Here is a 19,134-nt window from a genome sequence, read left to right as displayed (position 1 = left end):
ATGCTAGAAAGAAACATCAGTCGGTTGCCTCCGTACGTGTTCCGACCTGGGATCAAACCCGCAACCTAGGTGTGTGCCCTAACCGGAAATTGAACCCGCAACCTTTTGGTGTATGGGACGATGCTCCAGTCAACTGAGCCACAATGGCCCTGACTCAAATGCTCATTTTATAGCTGGGAAAATGTGAGGTCTAGAGGGGGTGGGCAACTTGTCAAGGTCACACAGCAAGTCCTTGGCAGGGCTGAGACCAAGACCTAGAACCTGATTTGGCCAAGGGCGCCATGGGTTTGTTCCCAAACTCCAAGTGGAAGACTGAAGGCAGTAAGGTCCTTTAACTTCACCCAGGCAGAGAGAAGATGTAGCCATGCCAAGAGGAAGAGAGAAAAGAGAAGAGAGCATTGCCTGAGCACCTACTCCATGCCAGGCTCTTTGCACACTTTTCCCATCGAATCCTTGCAAGCAATGTGCAAGAGTGCACGATGAGCCCATTTTGCAGGTGAAGAAACTGAGGCCCAGAGGAGTGATGGTCACAATGTGGCTGCTGGGGCACAGAGCCAGTACTTAGACTTATTTCTTTCTACTCTGATCCAGGATTCTTTCTGCTCAGTGTGGGCTCATGACAGAACTAAGGCGAGATGGACTCAGATACATCCTTGGGGGACAGCCCCACCATCTTGGGACATTCAGGCGTTCCTGCCTCTGAGGCGCTGCCCCCCAAATGATTATTCAGGATGTAGGGCTCAAGCACTCCTAGGGTGGATGCTCGAGAAAAGGCAAGACCTAGAAAGGTCAGAGACACCAGTAGGATCCAATGGAAATAAAATTTTTGCCAGGGTCCCTGGTGGAACAGGAAATATAAGTTCAGTGAAGTGAGCTTTTCATAAAGTTCTATTTCTGTGATGCAAATGACTCTTTTATTCTGAGATTATGCTTGCTGACTTATTAGGTGTTCAAATGTTGAAATAATGGTGATAATTGATGACAAATTATTAATGTCTTTTTTTGGGCCAAGCATCAAAGATGTCAGTCTATGTGTGTGTTGGGGGGGGTCAACATTTTAGTGGCCTAGGGAACCTAAATATCTGGAACTTGTGGCCACTAAATAAATAACTGCTCATTGAAAGCACAACCTCAGAACCTCAGGAGCACAAGCCTGCTCATTCACCGTGGGTGCGTTTGGTATCTCCCGGGGGCTCAGCACAGCTTTGCCGTCTCCTAGGGGAGAGAGAGAGTCCAGTCCTGCCTCCCTAGAGTGCATTATTTGCCACCTATCCTGTCTGCCTTGCTTCGGGGAAGGCTCGTTAATTCTGCAGTCAGCCTCTGGGATCACCCCCACTTCACAGGCCTCTGGCTGCTGCCCTTCCTGCTTAAGTCCTCAGGTGTCCCATGTCTGTGGGATTAGGTTTCCTCAGGGACAGTCACCCGAGACAACCTGGGGGCTATGTGTGCATGTGAAGTCCAGCCCTCAGCTGCAACTCGGTAGGCTTTGTTTTCCATCTCTCAAGGCCCCCTGAGGTTGTCCTGAGGACCCCACCCCAGGCTGGCACCCCCTTGGTGTAGAAGGAGGGACAGGGTGACCGGCAACCAAGCCCTTTGGGAATAAGCTGAGAAGCAGAAGAGCATGGTGTTGAGCCTATTTTGGCAGCTAAAAGCACATGGTTGGAGAAGAAGGGGCTTGGGAACTAGCCGAGGTTTTTTGGGGGGGTAGTTCTAAGACCTCAGAGAACGTGAGATAACTGAAATGACTCGGTGTGTCTCATAAACCACTTTACAGGGATGTAGCCTCAGGCAAGTTTTTGTTTGTTTTACTTTATATGAGCCTTGGTTTTCTCATCTGTAAAACGGGGACAATAGTAGTGTCTATCCTTGGAACAATGGTAAGAATAGAGTGAGATCATGACAGTAAGACATCTAGTATTGGAGCCTGGCACACTGTAGGTGCTCAATAAATGTCAGGCATTTCTCTTCCTCAAAGCAGCCAGCATGGTCCTGAACACAGAGTAGGTGTTCAATAAGTGGAAGACATCAGTATTTTTTCAAAGTACTTCGTCAGCACTCAATAATTGGTAGTTCCCTCCACCTACCATGTAGCAGCCTTACACTAAGGCTGGACGGACAAATCATCCTCTGAAATATAATCACATTAAAAAACACACACACACATACAATTAACACTTTAACTGAAGAAGAGGTGAATGGCTGAAGGTTCAGAAGACCACATCTTTGGGTCTTGCTGAGCCAGGCTAGGGGAACACCATGGAATTGAAAGAACCTGGGAGGGCAATAATCTTGAGTTCTGAACTCAGCCTGCCACCGAGTTGCTGTGTGACTATGAATGAGTTCCCTAACCTCTCTGGGCCTCACTGCCCTCACTGAATTAAATGAAGGGCTTGAACAAGGTGAGTCAAGGACCCAGGCTGCATCTCTGGGTCCAGGGAGGGTAAGGGGGTAGCTAGGACTGTCAAGGGCAGCACAGGCTTTGCAGGCAGGCCATTGCCCTCACTGTGAGAGGCAAGCTCTTTTCCAGGCTGCAGGGGAGAGGTGGGCGACTTTGATCCTTCTCTGTGATCTGCAGAGTCTACAAGGGGGACCCTGATATTGGGGTGAGTTGCTGGCAGACCAGGGCACACCTCCTCCTGTAAGACATCCCCCACCCTAGTAGAAAAGGGTCTGGGCACCTGTGGGTTCACTCCTTGGTCCTGCATTATTCAGAGGAGGCATCGAGTGCCAGGTCTGCAGCATTGAAAACAGCCCAAGTGCTGCAGAGAAGGGTGGCAATGCCAGGCCCTGAGGGATAAAGCACCCAGGCTGTAGCTTTGTCAACTCACCAATAGCTGTAAGGAAGAGCCCAGCCTGGTCGATGGGGGTGTTTCCCTCCTGCTCATAGTAGTTGACAGTGACCTTGGTAGGGAGGGTGTGCAGTGGGAGGGAGAGAAGAGCAGAGATCACTTATCACAGGCAGGAAAATCTACAGTGACGACTTTCCCTGCCTTTCACCTCACAGCCTATAAAGCCAGCGTTTTCCAAACATCTGAACCCTCTCCTCCAGAAAGCACTCCTGGGTTCGTGGGCTGCTTCTCCTAGGTTATCAAACTAGACAGGGGACTCCCATCCTCTCAGAGTGCATCCAGGGTGCTGACTGCCTACCTGTGCCCCCTGGTATAGTCTGCTGCCTGCAGGGTCCCCACATCTGCAACCAGGGGGCAAGGCTGAGGATGTTGCCTTTGGATAAGGCCCAGCCCCCATCACTGCCATGGGGCACATGAAGTTCATAATTAGAGAACCCAGGGAGGAGAGCCTGGGAAAACCACTTTGCTGCATGGGCACCCAGCACCCCATTTTATACATGATGAAAACAAGGACACCTGTGGCTGTAACTTCCAGAGATTCCAATATTCCACTGTTCAGCAGCCCACAATTTTAACCTTCCATGAAGCCATCCTCCCATGGTCTAATGCTGCGCTATCTTACACAGTAGCCACCAGCTGCAGGTGGCTTTTAAGCATTTGGAATGTGGCAAGTTTGAATCGAGATGCGCTCTAAGTGTGAAAGCACGCCAGATTTAGACTTGGTATAAAAAAAGAGTGTGAGCTATCTCATTGATATTTTTATGTTGACATCATGTCAAAATGATAATATTTTTATATATGTAGTTAAGTAAAATATATTATTAAAATTAAGCCCGCCTGTTTCTTTTTTCTCCTTTAAAACGTGGCTACTAGAAAACTGAAAATAACACGTGTGGCTTGCATTGTTTCTATGGGACAGCTCTGGTCTAGCCCGGCTTGATTCCAGCACGGCCCCTGGCTCCCGGGGCCCGCGGGGTGGGCTTCCCCAGCAGTGATACCTTGTCGCTACTGGCCTCGGTGCTCGCCTGGCTCATGGTTAGCCGGAGCGTGGTGCTGGGCGAGAGAAGCCAGCGCTGTTTGCCGTTGGTGGCCACCTCCTCCGCCTGCCCATCACACACCACCTCCACCCGCACGTGCTCCGAGTGCTTCAGGCTGAAGGTTTCGGCCCCAGCTGGGGCTGCACTGTAGGGAGAGAGGAGAGCAGGGTATGGGGACTCCTGGGGCAGGTGGAACAAGGAGATTCAGGAAGAGGCTCCTGGAGGCTGCAAGCACCCTCCTAGGTTGTCTGCCCTGGGGGACTCTAAAGGACCCAGCTATACTGTAATTGCCCAGTAGTGAAGAGGGCACTTGTTAAAAATACAGATTCCTAGGTCAATCTTGAATCTGCAGAGTCAGAATGTTCTGGGGTGGGGCCTGGGAATCTGAATTCTCAACAAGCTTCCTGGTGCTTCTGGTGGCAGCCAGCTTTGGGGGCTATGTGGTACTGGAGGGGTGGATGACTGAGGCTCAGGCAAAGGAATGAATTTGCTTCAAAGGCAGCTCTAAGCCTAGATCCTGTCTCCTACCCCATATCTGGTATGTGAGCTGGAGGCTAGGACAACTCAGCTGAAGGCCAGGAGGCGGTCATTAAAGTGCTGGGCTTGCACAGGGATGGAGCCTGGAACTTGGGTTCTCAAGGGGCAGGGGAGGGCTGGCTCTGCCACAAAGATCCCTCCTCCTGCCACAGCCTGGAATCCCCTCCTCTGAGAGTCATTCCTGGTGTTCCAGAGTGGGTTTCTATGGAAAGGGAAATACTTTCGGAATTCTTGAAAAGCCATCAAGGATTTCAGGGCAGGAAACTGACAGGTTTGATCTGGTTGCCGTGGACTGAATGTTTGTGTTCCCCCAAATTCGCATATTGAGGCCCTAACCCCCAATGTGACTGTATTTGCAGATAGGCCATTTCGAAGATACTAAGGTTAAATGAAGTCATTAGAGTGAGGTCCTAATGAGGTCCTCGGATTGGTGGCCTTATAAGAAGAGGAGCAGAGGAAAAGATCTCTCCGTACACACCGAGGAAGGCCATGGGAGCACACAGTGAGAAGGCGGCCGGCTGCAAGGCAGGAAGAGAGTCCTCATCAGAACCTGACTATGCTGGCACCTTGATCTCAGACTTCCAGTCCCAGAACTGTGAAAAATACATTTCTGCCTTTAAGCCGCCCAGCCATGGTATTTTGTTATAGCAGCTCAAGCTGCCTAAGACACTGGCGTAAGGGGAGGTAACAGGAAGGACAAAGATACTAGGGGAGAAAGGTGCCCAAGGCTGATGGTTTTGCTAAATCCAGCTTATGGTCTAAAGGTTCCCAAAGGTCAAAGAGGACTCAGAGGGATTTAGGTGGGATTCTCATGGGATTTGGGACTAAGACATTAGGGACACGTGTCTGCCTCAAGGGCATATCTACTATTTTGAGAGCCTGGTGCTCCTGGGTTCTGGAATAGTTCTCCACCGTGGCTGGGCATCAGAATCATCAGGGGTGCTGTTGAAATCTTCAGGGTTTATTTTAAGCCTGCAGATTTGTGGATCCCATCCCTGAGCTGGAAGGACTGAGGTGTGGCTGGTGCGACTGAAGATGTGAACAGTGGCCAGGGCTGAATGAGAGACTTATACCAATGGCTCTAAGTTCAGCAGCAGCAACAGCATCACCTGGGGGCTGGTTAAGACACTGATTGCTGGGCCCCTCCTCAGAGTTTGAGATTCAGTAGGTCTGGGGTGGGGTCTGAGAACTTGCATTTCTACTGTGTTTCCAGGAACTGTTGGTGCTGCTGGCCCAGAGGCTACAGTTTGAGAACCACTGGTATAGATGTTCAGCAATGCTGTCTGGTGGTTAGAGCCCTGGGATGGCCAAGGCTGTGTGAACCTGCAGATGCCACAATGCAGGGTCTCTGACCCAGGACCCAGGCTACAGGGTCTCCTAGCAAAGCCCACTGGTCTTGGGCACTGGCAGGAGAGAGTGGACAAGGATTTGGCAGCTCATGCTCATTGCTGGGAAAGGAGCTCCATAAGGAAGCGCCAAAGCCACTAAAATTCCTCAGCCTTTCATGGGAACACTGGGCCCATCTGAGGCTGGACACCTGTTGGCCGTGGCCTACCGCTCTCTGTCCACATCCATCATCAGGAGAAGCGCAGAGTCTAAGCAAAAATCTCTGGACTGGGGGTACATGTGCAGAAGATGTGGGTTTGAGCCCAATTTGCTACTGATGTGCTAAGGGGACCATGAGTGTGGAGCTGAGCAGGACAGAGGTGAGCCTTTTAGAGGCACCAGGCAGCAATTCCCAAAGGGAGGCGTGGGTACACATGTAAGACGCTTTTAGGTGGCACGGGCGACTGAACAATTTAAAAGATGTATGTATTTATTAAATGTGTTATCTTTTTATGGCAATTGATGAAGGCTTGCCATTATGGTAATTTACAACAAAGAAGAAAAATGTGAGTTGATTTAAAGAAAAGTGTTAATAGCACTATAGGTGAAATATGGTTTTGGTAAAAATCACAAAAGCTTAGGCAATCGTGGGCTCATTCCTCTGGGAAACATTCCTCTAGCGCAGGTCCCAGCTTGGACCATCTTGCTGGGTGGCCTTGAGAAAGGCGCTTCTCCTCTTTCTGTTTCATCAAATGCTAAATGTTAGTAGATGGGACCAGGTCAGAGGTGGCTGGAGTCTGGAGAGTGCAAAGGGGGAAGGTCCTAGGCGAAGGGGTGGGGAGGAAGTTCGGAAAAGCCAGGGCTCTCTCTGCTGTATCCCCACTTCAACTAGAGCCGCTGCTATTTCATCTGGTTTTATATACTAGGTTTCTGCATACAACTCTATGCAGAAAAAAATGCTTTAGAGACTCACAGGGCAGGATGATGGTTTAGGCCCCAGACTGACAATAGAGTTGTAAGTGATGCTTCCTGCCACCTTCCTTCCTCCTGCCCAGTGAGAAACTGGAGGAGGCCCCAGAGGCTCAGGGGGTTAATGCCTGGCCTACACTAAAGCTCCAGGGCCCCACACCCTACCATTATGCGGCACCAGCCCTGCTTGGAGCTGAGCAAACAGCTATTCTTGGAGCGGACCTGGCAGAAGCAACAAAGGCGCCCATTGTCTCATGTGGATCCTGTTGGCTGCCTCCCTCCCCAGAATCCCCCGCAGAAACCCGAGAGCCAGGGGCTGTGGGCATCTCTGTTGCCCCGGAGACTGCGCGGGGGTGCCTAGGACAGTATCGAGGGCAAGAGAGTGGGGGTGTTGGAGGTGGCTGTGATCTCCTGCTTATGGGAAAGAAGCAAAGATAAACATAGTGTGGACGGAAGGACAGGCTGCCCGTTCCCGGGGCCACATCTGCTCTGCCCACTACTGTATCCCAGCGCCCAGCACATGGCCATACTCAATATATACTTTGGGAATAAATGAACGAATGCAGCCAACTTCTTGGCTTCTCAAACTCTGTTACTGGAGTGACTAAAAGAAAAGATATCAGGTTGCTTGCCTGTTTGAAATTACGCAGTGGCTCCTCAGTGCCTACCCATGCAATAAAATCCAAACTCTAGCCTGGAATTCATTCGGTGGCATTTAACTACTATATCTCAACTTGACCGTCCAGCCTCATTGTCTGCAACTCCTTCCAACCTCTCCACTCCCTGCATTGTTCCATTTCACCATGCATTTTGCATATGCTGTTCCTTCTACCTGTAATACTTTTCCCTGACTTCTCTGCCTGGCAACTGTCCATCTCTACTTGAAGATGCAACTCAGTTGATTTGTCCCCATGTTTATTTTCCCTTGTGGCAGTTAGCTCCTTGGAGGTAGGGGCTGTCTTTTCTTTTGTTTCAGCACCTGGCCTAGTATAGACGTACAGTAAGTATAAGTATTTGTTGCAGGAAGAGCTGGAAGAGGAGGGCTTGCCAATGCCGTTCGTCATTCACTCCGCGTGTGTTCATTGAGCACTTACTATGTGCCTGGCACAGATCTAGGTGCTGGGAGTAGATTGACGAAAAACATATTTCCTAGGCGCATGGAGCATACATTCTAGTGGAAGAGAAAGACTTTCAATGAATTACACAATTAATTGTGTGATTACATCTGTAGTAATTGCTGTAAAGGAGAGGTATGGCGTGCCATGAGGCCCAGTCAAGGAAGGGTTCCTGAAAGAAGTGGCATTTGAGCCAAGATCTAAACTTTCCATTCTGGAGGACAGACAAGAATTAATCAGACCCGTGTTTCTTAAATTTGAGCACGTATCAGCATCACCTGGGGGACCTGTTAAGATACAGGTTGGTGGCCGTCCCCAGAGTTTCTGATTCAGCTGGGTTGGGCTGGGGCCTAAGAAACTGTATTTCTTTCCCCCCACAACTTTACTGAGGAACAACTGACAAATATAATTGCATATATTTGAAGTGTACGATGTGATATACACATACATTGCGAATGAGAAGAAGCATTTCTAGCAACCTCCAGGAGATGCTGATGCTGCTGGCCTGGGGGCCAGTTTGAGAACCGCTGAATTGCACAAAATGAGGAGGGGAAGCAGAGCAGAGCTTTCCAAGCGGCAAGGACAGCTGGGGTGAGGGTCTGAGGTGGACGTTTGCCAGCGTGTTAGAGAAACTGGAAGGAGGCCTGTGTGTTTGGAGTTTGTGGGCGAGGGGGAGGGGAGGGGAGGGGAGTGGCGGGAGGAGAGGGCCAGGCAGTGGTGAGGAGCTCCCTTTCTCCTGAGAGCATGAAAGCTTCAAAGCTGGGGGGGGGGGGGGGGGGTGCATGGTTGTTTCTGCGCTGTAGACAGATGACGCAGGGTGCAGGGTGGGGAATGGACTTCAGGAGAGCAACACTGGGAGTGGGGGAACCAGCGAGAAGGTGACTGCAGCTATACAGGTGAGCGGTGATGGTGGTCTGGGACCAGGTGGTGGCCATGGAAATGGAGAGAAATGGCTGGTCGGTTGGGCGTCAAAGGATCTTTGGGCAAGATTGGAAAGCAGCGTCAGACAGAGAAGAGGGATGTTCACTAAGCCCAACCCCAGGGAATTCTGGGCTTGGTGACTTAACATCTGCCTAGCCTCACAAGTGCTGGGAAGCCACCCAGTCTCTGTGGTCTGTACCCAGTCAGTGGGGAGGTCACCAGTGTGGCTTTGCAGAGCTGCACAGCTCATTCAGCCCAACCTGGGCATGACATGCCTGTTCCTCGCTGGCATCCGGCTCTCTCAGCTTGTCCACCTGACCTGAGACTCATTAACACCAGCCAGGGCTCAGCTGCACAGTGGCCCTGGCTCCTGGCAGCCTGAGTATGACATCCTGTCCTCAGGCCTTTGCAGGAGCCTGAGGGCAGTTGTGGGTGCCAGCCTAGCATGCAATACCAGGTGAGCAACCTCAAGGGGAGGGAGGCAAGGTCTCAGTACTGGCATGGTGGTGGCTGGATTTGTGAAATGGGTGGCTGCTTCTAGACAGGGATTCATTGAGGCAACCATGATGTCTGCCTTCAGCCAGCCTCTTTCTCTGCTTGGTAACCTCAGCAGCCTCTCTCATTAGGCACTGGTGCCTCCAGCTGCCCTGGTAGGGAAGAAATAATGTAATCTATGGTTACTCTCTCCTCAGTCACCTTCAATGACTCCCCACTACCTATAGAACAAAGCCCATCGCCTGAGCCTGGCATTCAAAGCCCAGGTCTGAGGTTATTGACTCTCTGGCCTTATCTTCCAGGATAATTAAACTATGCCCTTTCAGCCCTGACGTCTCCCAACTTTCCTGCTGGGTACGTTCACTCCTATGTAGCATATCCTGGTCACACTATGAACCCCTGTCCATTCTTCATCATGGTTGCCACCTCTTCCAGGAAGTGTTCCCTGATCCCATCAGTCAGGACTCATCTTTCCCTTCCATTGCTGGTGCCTCAAACAACACTTAACAAATGTTGTTCAACATTTCTCTCCCATGAGCATTATGAACTTTTTGAGGCCATATCTCATTATTATTTGTTTTAATAATATATAATGAACCCAATACTAACTCATGATAACTACTTATAAGTATTTATTAGGTACCAGGCACTGTTCCAAGCCCTTGGCCCACATGATCTCAGTCCATCCTTTCAATAACGCCATGAGGCCTGTATTAATGCCATCCCATTTTACAGATGAGCATGTTGAGACTCACAGAGGGCAAACACTTGCTCCGGGTCTCGGGGACAGTAATGGCAGAGTGTGAGGTGAGCTCCAGGCCTGGCTGTTCCCTTCCTGGGAGAGGATCTATAGGTTACAGTCTGCTCTAAAGGTTCTCCAGGAAGGGACACTTGGTGGGGGGTGGGTAAGTGGCAACCTAGCTCAGGAGAGCATTGAATGAGAAGCTCTTCAGAACCTCTAAAGCCCCCTACTTATTTCTCATGTGGGGGTCAGAGGCCCAGAAAGGGGACAGCAAAGGCTGGCTTCTGGCTGTGGGCTCTTGGGTGAATGACTGAGGGTTGGACCAGTCAAAATTCCTGGGCATGGGGTCTGGCATGGCTGGGCAGGAGAGAGCTGCCTCTGCAAGCTGGCCTCCCTCAAAGTTTAACAGGCATGCCTGTCCAGCTGGGGGGTGGGCACTGGGGTGAGCCCCTGCCACTGCGCTCCCATCATGACTCAGGGCCCTGAAGGTAGGAAGGAAATGTTCTTGGGGACCCCAGCTGTGCAGGAGGCTGTAGGCTCGAACCACAGGGTGCGTGGTCCTCCTTAGGACCTCACCGCTCTCTGAGAATTAGCTTGAAACCTGAACCCTGGAGCAGCTCCTGGCAGGGCCTCCTATTTAGGGTTGAGAGCTCTGGGTGCTGTTCTGATTTATGGGGCCACCTGACTTGGCCTGATTCCTCCTATCATCATTCTCTCAGGAGCAAGTGCTGCTCTGGCCAAGCTCGGCCACATGCCCTGACCTTCCACGGGCCCATCCAACGGTGCCTGTCCCTTGAGGCTGGGGGTGAAGAGCTCAGCCCGATGATAGGCCAGTCCACACACATCACAGGCCGCACATCATTCATTCATTCATGCAACTAAGAAACCCTTCATTGACTTGATGGCTGGAGGGGCACGGGGACCAGGAAGGCAGTGAGCATGGAGGAGGACACCCCTAAAGCACAAGTCCCCAAAGGCAGCCCGGCTGGCAGTGCAGTCAGGGGCCTGGGCTCTGCACTGCCACCATTTGCCAGCTATGTCATCTTGGACAAACGTTCCTTACCTCAGTTTCCCTGACTGTAAAAGGGGACCAATAATAGTACTTAACTCATCAAGGCGGTGTGAACTTTAAACGCATGCAAATTATTAAATATGCATGAGATGAATATGCAAGATGCTGAGAAGGCTGCCTGGATCAAAAGAGGTGTCAAATAAATGTTAGCTAGGGATATTAAGTAAATAATAAGATCTGCAAAGGAAAAAAAAATACAGTAGTGAGGCAGAGAGTGCTTGGGGCTTGGGGAAAGGCACCATGAAATGTTGGTGGAGGTGACATTTGGGCTAAGTCTTGATAGATGAATGTCAGGCTTGGAGAGGTGGGGGGACAGTGCTCCAGGCAGAGGAAACAGCACCTGCAAAGGCCCTGAGGTGGGAATGAGCTTGGTGAACTCAAGGGCTAACAGCATCCCAAAGCCAATGTGGCTGGAGTGGAGTTTTTGCGGGGGAGTTGGCAGGAGAAACATCAGTGAGGAGGGGCCTGGCACTCTATGGGGAGGGGAGGCCATGGCAATTCAAGTCTCCATCATTTCAGACTGGATCTTAGACCCTCCCTGGCATTTGTCCTAAGGATACTTTCTAAAACACGCCAACCAAGAGACAGAGGGAGAAAGTCTGGGAGAGACTCAAGGGAGTGAGATGGGAACGTGATACCTATCTGCACTGTTCCCGGCTTCCCCAGTATTTTACTGTGCCAATGTCTAGGAACTTCCGCCCTGGTACCCTCTTCCTGTCTTCTGCCAGAGAGTGAGGGGCAAGCCCTGCTGAGAAAAGTGACTGGTGTGCCTCTGCCTTGGGGTTTCCTGGGGAAGGGGGCAGGGATCACCACCACATCCTACCTCTTGGGCTCATCATGAGGTCAAATGTAACCAGGAGACTGCCCTGCATGGGCAAGAAACAACTGTTACGGTCATCTCTGCCCTGAAGCTCCTGCAGGCCTCAGGATACGGATCCTGCCCTCACTCGACCAGGGACAAAGGGATAGCTGCCCAATCGGGAATTGTCACCCCCCTGGACAGATGCAGAAGCTGGAGGAAGGACAGGAGAAGCTGTGTCCATGGCCAGTTTGTGGGTCAGTGGGAGAGTCAGGCAGTGTGATCACCGGTCACTTTACTCTGAGGCTGCACTTTCTCCAGTCTCTCCAGACTCTACGGGTGTCCCTGGCTCCAGCGCAGGGAAAGCATCACTCACCAGAGGTGATGAAACCAATGTGGGACACCAGAATCAGACAGGGACCCAGGGCAGTCCCAGTGAAGAAGCAACTGCAACTGCAACTGCCAGGTAAAGAGATTGTGTACACAAGGCATACACATGCTAGACCAAGATAAATACACGTGAGAGCAGAAGGAACCAGCAAGTGTCTTTAACAACTATCTCAACGTAAATCTCCAGAGAAAGAATCACACTTCCTGCTTTCTGTGCATCTTGAATAGCTAGTGCTCAGAATGCGGTTGGGTCAGGGTACCCATCCCCAAAGGGCGAGCTTTGCTGGAAGAGGGTGGGCGGACCACAGGGTCTGCTGCAGATGAGGAAGGCAAGGCCCCTGCTGTGTCTGCAGGGGAGAGAAGCTGTGTGTGCATCTCAGGAAAGGGGGGCCCAGAAGGAGGGAGGGGTCAAGATACCAGTCCCTCACTAACTGGGCCCGGGGTCGACCAGGCCTTTTCCCTTGGTGTGTCTTTGGAGAACTTGGGTGGCATCACATAGGGTCTTGAGCCAGGACCTGTGTCTGGGTCAGGAAGGACTCAGTGGGAAGTGGAGAGTCGAATGGAGGTGGGTGGAGTCTCTGGGGGGAGTGGGATCATGGCTCAGGTGGAGGGTGGAAGAGACACAGGCTGAGAGGGTCATCCAGTTCAACCTGCTAGTTTTAGGGTCACACAGGATAGAGTGGAGGTTAAGGGTATGAGTTCTGAGTCAGAAAGAACTGGATCTGAGTTTTATGTGAGGTAGGGCAAATGGCTTCATCTCTGAGCCTCACTCTCCTCATCTACAAAATGGGTTGATCCCAGCAGGACCTCCAGGTCTATGATGAGGAAGATAGGAGATAATGCATTTGGTTCACAAGAGCTCACTAATATCCCCTGCTGTTATTAATACTGACAGGAGCTCCTACCAGAACAGATATAGGAGCAACCAAAGCAGTAATAGCCCAGGCTCCTTAGTTCCAGAAGGGGCTTCCTTTGCCTAGCCCAGTGGTTCTTAACTCGAGGTGATCTTGTCCTCCTGCCAGGACACTGCTGACATTACCTGGAGACATTTCTGGTTGTCACAGCTGGGGGACTGCTATTGGCATCTCGGGGCTAGAAGCCAGGGATGCTGCTAAACATCCTACAATGCACAGGACAGCCCCGATCATAAAAAAATTATCTGGCACACAATGCAATTGCGCCAAGGATGAGAAACCCTGCTAGAGGCCTGCGCTGTTCAGTACAGTGGCCACCAGCGAACAGGAGGCTATGGCGCATCTCAGATGTAGTTAGTCTGCACTGAGATGTGATGTAAGTATAAAACACACACTGAATTTCAAAGACTTAATATGAAAAAGAGGATGTTAACTACCTAATAAATAATTGTTATATTGATTAGGAATTGAAATGCTAATATTTTTGCATATATTGGGTTAAATAAAATATATTACTAAAATTAATTTCACCTGTTTATTTTAACCTAAAAACGTGGCTACTGGAAAATTGAAATGACACTTGTGGTTCTGTTGGTGGCTGGCATTCTCTTTCTGCTGGACAGTGCTGGTCTAGACTGCACTTCTCTCGGGGCCGGTGGGGAGTCCTGAGTGAAGTGTAGGTGGGAGGTGTGGGTCGTCTTGGCTATGGCTGGTTTCTTGGGAAAGGATACAACTCTGCCCCCTGCTAGAGAGATGAGTCCACACCTCCCACACTCCCTGCCCCCAAGAGGGCTGGGTCTCTCTCTGCCAAGACAGAGGGAGGGCAGGGGGCCTGAGCATGCCCTCCTTCTTTACTCCCCACCCCCCACTGGAGGTACCCTGCCAGCCTTGCAGGCTGTACCCAGTGAATAAGCAGGCGGGTATGGTGACAGCAGAGGCTTAGAGACTGGAGCTTCCTGGCTCCTGGCCGGCTCCCTGGCAGTGCCCAGTTTAGGATCGGGGGTGAGAAAAGAAGAGGAGCTCTCCCAGGCCACTGAGGACTGGACCACACACCACTGCTGTGCTATGACTGTCAGAAACCATCTCTGAGATTTACATGTGGGACAACTGAGGCCGGGGACAGATGAGCGGAGAGGGTTCCTGGTCTACAGTGACGGGGCCCTTTGCCCTCAGGACTTGATGGTATCCTCGTGGCCAATGCCTGCCAAGGAGGCAGCAGGAGACAGGCTGGGCAGTGTTGCCAGGGCCACTGAAGGGGACAGAGAGAATGGGCTGGGGAGGGTGTGTGGGAAGACACAGGGATGGGGTTTGGGTGCTCCAGGTGACAATGACTTGGGAGCAATAAGTCACATTGGCACCTCCAGCTCAGCTCGAGGCACAGGTAAATTAGGGGACCCACCCAAAGTTATCAGCATGGGGTTCCACCTCAGTCCTGTGTGCTCCCTTCTCTCAGCACATTGCCCTTCCACCCTGGCAATGGGGGACATTTCAAGCCGATGGAATAGAAGGCTGCATGGTCCTACCTTGGACTCTCCACCTCTTCACTTACACCAGGCACACCTCCGCTAGGTCCACCCCACACACTATAGGGAGATGGGTCATTGGACTTGGCTGCTTCCTGGGGGTTGGGGGAAGTGGTGGTGGGGTCCTGACCTCAATTCCCCCACCCCACCTTCTGCTGTCTCAGAAATCCTGCACCCCACAGGAGAAGGGGGGGGAGCAGGGTCCTGAATCAGGGGCACTCTTCTGACAAAGATCCCAATTCCACACCCTCAGCCGGGTAGTACAAGGTCCCTCCCAGACCCCAGGGTGAAGTCAAGGGAAGGCATTTGGGGACATGGAGCCCACAGCCAGTGTCTGCGGACAGGCAGCCACCAGCAGCCCCCACAGGGTGAAACCGGAGCCTAAGCAACCCCCAGGGCCAGATTCCACCCCAGGGCAGCTCCCCAGCAAATCCCCGAGGAAGCTCAGTTCATCTGGGAGTGGGGTGAGGGGTGGGCTGGGGGGAAAGGGAGGGCATAAGGGAGGAGGGTGGTTCTGAGGGGAGAGTGGAGAAGTGAAAGGGGAGAGGATGGCGGGGAACCTGAGGGGGTGCTGAGGTCGCCCTGGGTGCTGGAGGGGGCCAAAGACTGGGGTGCAGGGGAGGGGTCTGGGAAAGAGGCAGTGAGGGAGCTGGGGCTGTCAGGGTGTCTGGGAGGGTCTCAGGATCTTGGGGAGTCTGACGCAAGGTTTGGGGCTGTCAGGTTTCTGGGTGAGGTTCTTAGGATTTCTGGGCGCGGGCTGAAGGGCAACTAGGGCTGGGGCAAGGCTGTCCGTGTCCCCGAGTCCCCGGAGGGTCTCGGGATATCTGAGGCCGAGGTCTCCCGCGAGCCCCGGGTCCGAGGCGGTCGGGCCAAGGCGCGGGCCCCGCTCACCTGTAGACGTCGGTCCAGAGGTGCGTGCCCAGCACGTACACCGCCTCGACGCGGCTCCCGTACTGCAGCCGCACGGTCCGCTCGCGGAGCATCCCGTCCGCGGCGCCGGGCCCCACGCGGGCGCTCGCTCGTCCAGGTCGGTGCAAAGCCCCGGTGGCAGGTGAGACGCTGCAGCCGCTCGCGCGGGCCGCTGCGCGCCGCACCCTTATTCGCCCGCCGGTGGGCGGGGCGTGCGCGGGGCGGCCTGCGGGCTTCTTTCCTAGTGGGCCGAGGGCCCGTCAGTCACACGTGACCACGCCCCCCAACTCTTCAGCGTCCCCCTGTGGCCACGATAAGATCAGCAGAGGCCAATTTTCTCCTTTCCGCGTCTGACTTACTCTTTTATTCAACATACTTTGAGTGGGCGCCCACCTGCCGGGCGCCAGGATGCGGGGCCAGGACCTCCTCCGGGCGCCCCCAGCCTTGTGGGGTAGATGATGCAGATACGGAGCTGCCGTAGGTGTGAGCCCAGAGGGAGTGGGTGCTCTCACCTAGCCTGGGTTCCGGGACCTGAGACTTTTATTATTTATTTTTTAAAAAAATCTTTATTGATTTCAGAGAGAGGAAAGGAGAGGGAGAGAGAGAAACATCAATGATGAGAGATTCATTGATCTGCTGCCTCCTGCACACCCCAAACTGGGGATCGAGCCCACAACCCGGGCATGTCCCCTGACGGGGAATTGAACCGCAACCTCCTGGATCATAGGGCTATGCTCAACCGCTGAGCCACACCGGCCAGGCTGGGACCTGAGCCTTTTTAAAGAGGTGTTTGCAAAATAGGGAAGGGAAGAGAGGGAGCTGCCTGAGCAGAGGCAGGAAGTCAGATACAGCATGGCACCCCCTCCACCGCCCAACAATCAGATCAGGGAGAACTGGGAGTGGGAACCCAGCAGCCTACAGGACTACAATGCCAAGCCCAGGCATTGGTGGGTGGGCAATGGGAGCCTTGGCTTGGCTTCCTCAGTGAGGAGTGGTCAGGTGTGGAAGTAAAAGGGACATTCTGGCTGCCGTGGATGGAGGTGCCCCTAAGGAGGGTCAATGTAGACCCCAGCTGGGGCTGGAGAGCAAGGGATTGCTCTAACCAGCGTTTGTGATGTTCCAGTGGAGGGACAGTGAGGGGGCACCATTCTGGCTGGGTCACTGGGCAAAGGATGGTGCTAGAGGGTGCCACTGCAGACATCTGTTTGTGTCTTGTGGATGCTGAGGTTCAGGTTGATATCCACTTGGGGTCTGAACCAGCTCCCACCCTTATCCCAGCCCCTTCCAGGCTCTGAGGCCAAATCACAGCCTGTTCAGATAATTCAGCCACATGAAAGTAGTCCTTGCTGGGAACAGGAACTGAGGGGTGTGTGTGTGTGTGTGTGTGTGTGTGTGTGTGTGTGTGGGCAGATGCTATAGGAGGGAAGGGGCAGGCTGGAGGCGATGAGTGTTTGAGAAGGTCTGCTGGAGGGATGGGAGCTCTGAAGGGTTGAGGCTCAGAAGTGTGGAGAGCTGAGACACACCCCTGACCCCAGTGGCCTCCTCAGCCTCCTTCAGTGCCCAAGTTAGGAGCTGGAGAAGAGCCCAGCTGTCCCTGGGTGGCCAGGATCTGGGAGGAATGTGGGTGGGGAAGGGGGAAAGCCTGAGTCTGAGGAGGGGGCATGTGCTCCAAAAGGCACACAGACCCAGGAGATGCTGGTAACTTCTGATTGGCTGCTGGTTGCTGTGGAGTGTGTCATCCAATGAGGCACAGCCAGCCGGGGGCCACCTGTCAAAGAGGAAAAGACCGGTGCAGCTCAGGGCTGACTTTGAGGCCTCTGATGTGGGCTCCTGACTGGGCACCCCTCTGCTAGGAATTACTTTTGAGCCCCAGCTATGTGGCAGATACTGGGTGTGTGCCAGGGTTCCCACTTTCCTGGGGATCATAGAGCATGACACCCTTATTTCACCCACTGGGAAAGTGGAGCCCAGAGTGTGTGTGTGTGGAGGGGGACATTGCACCCCCACTGAGGCCTGGACAGGTCACAGCAGGAGCAGAGTAGTGATAACGACAGGTAATTGCCAGGAGGGAAGGAATAAAAGTAAATCTTACTACATTTCTTTCTGTTAGCCACACACTTTTTGTGTATTAGAATGAGATCATTAAACCCCCCCAATATCCCTGCCATTTACAAATGAAGAAAGTGAGCCCCAGGAAGGTTACAGAACTTGCCCTTAGCTCCATAGCCCCTAAGAATGACAGAGCCAGGGTAGGAACTTGCACAACCATGGGAGGAGGGCCAGAGGGCAAAGCGGGCAGGGACAGAGGAGGAACGCTGTCTCTTGATCGGAGGCTGAGGAAGTTCCAGTCCCAGCCCTGCCTTTGTGGAGCCTTGGACAATTCACCCTGCCACTCGCAGCCCCGCTTTCCTCATCTGTGGACAACTGATCTCTCAGCATAGATCTAAAGGTGACATTGAATAAGACCATGTATAGAAAACACAAGTTCAGTGTCTGGCACTAAGTGAGAGCTCAAAAAGTTCCCTCTCTTTTACCGTCCAACCTGGACCTACCCACCCACACTCAGGGCTCCTGCTCTTGGCTCATGGCCTGCGATGTTGGGTCACAGGGCTTCATTGGTGTGACAGGAGCCTCCTGGTGCCCAAGGGTTTAAAATAGCTGAAGTGGTCACAGCTGTTGGTGGATTCAGGGCCGGAGGTCTCAGGCATCACGGCTGCTCCCACTGCTCCCCCGGGGCCCGGAAGAGCCCGGAGGCATCTCATTGTGCCTTTTGGGGGATGCCAGCAAAGGGCAGGCTTAGCTCGGGCAGGTTCCTGGCTCCCGCCAAGCGTGTGACTGGAGAACCTGGGCTGGGAGGGGCTCTTCTGAGCTGTTCCCTGCTATGATCCTTTACTGGGGTCTTTGTGCCAGGCCTTGGGGGAACCTGGAGGGTGACTCAGACATCTCACAGGCCTGCCTTGAGGAGCATAACAACTCACTGAGTGCATCATATGAGCAAGAATTTCAAAAGAAAGAAACATACAAGTAATACCTGATCATTGTGGGAACATTTTAAAAATCTTTTAAAAATCTCATCCCCTGTGACCCCAGGACTAGAGATGATCACTGGTACGATTTTTGAGTGTGACCTCACAGGGGCCCCCCGGAGGCAATCCTGTGGGGCTGCGGGTGACCACACTTACTGAGCCCTGAGGCTGTGGCAGGAGCTGATCTCAGGGCTTCACGCCTGTTAGCTCATTTAATCCTCCGAAAACCCTATGAGGTGGGAGCTATTATTATCCGCAATTTGTGCAGAGGCACCCACCAGCCTGGTGGTAAAAAGCTTACATGGCCTTTGGACTTGGAAAAGCTGGGGTCAAGTCCAGCTCTGCCCCTCACTGGCTGGGGGATGTCTCTGGACCTCGGCTTTTCCTCCGTATGGGAGATATCTGTGGGGGACATGTTCCAAGACCCCCAGTGGACACCTGAAAACATGGTTAGTACCAAATCCTAGATAGGCTATGATTTGTCCTATACATACATACTTATGATAAAGT

At 52.7% G+C, this 19,134-nt stretch overlaps 1 protein-coding gene across 1 annotated transcript in view; it reads right to left on the bottom strand.

The window, feature by feature from the left end:
* PADI2 (peptidyl arginine deiminase 2) overlaps positions 1-15,672 on the bottom strand; it is a 39,513-nt gene extending 23,841 nt beyond the window's left edge. The window contains exons 1-3 of the mRNA XM_016219459.2: positions 15,581-15,672; positions 3,848-4,031; positions 2,829-2,901 (exon numbers count right to left, since the gene is read on the bottom strand). Of these exons, the coding sequence (XP_016074945.2) occupies positions 2,829-2,901; positions 3,848-4,031; positions 15,581-15,672 (349 nt within the window). The remainder of the gene's footprint in view (positions 1-2,828; positions 2,902-3,847; positions 4,032-15,580) is intronic.
* Positions 15,673-19,134: the final 3,462 nt, after the last annotated feature.

This window comes from Miniopterus natalensis, chromosome 9 (assembly GCF_054644295.1).
Source record: "Miniopterus natalensis isolate mMinNat1 chromosome 9, mMinNat1.hap1, whole genome shotgun sequence".
Classification (NCBI taxonomy): Eukaryota; Metazoa; Chordata; class Mammalia; order Chiroptera; family Miniopteridae; genus Miniopterus; species Miniopterus natalensis.
The sequence above is the reverse complement of the archived record's forward strand: the minus strand, read 5'-3'. Positions and strand labels throughout refer to the sequence as shown.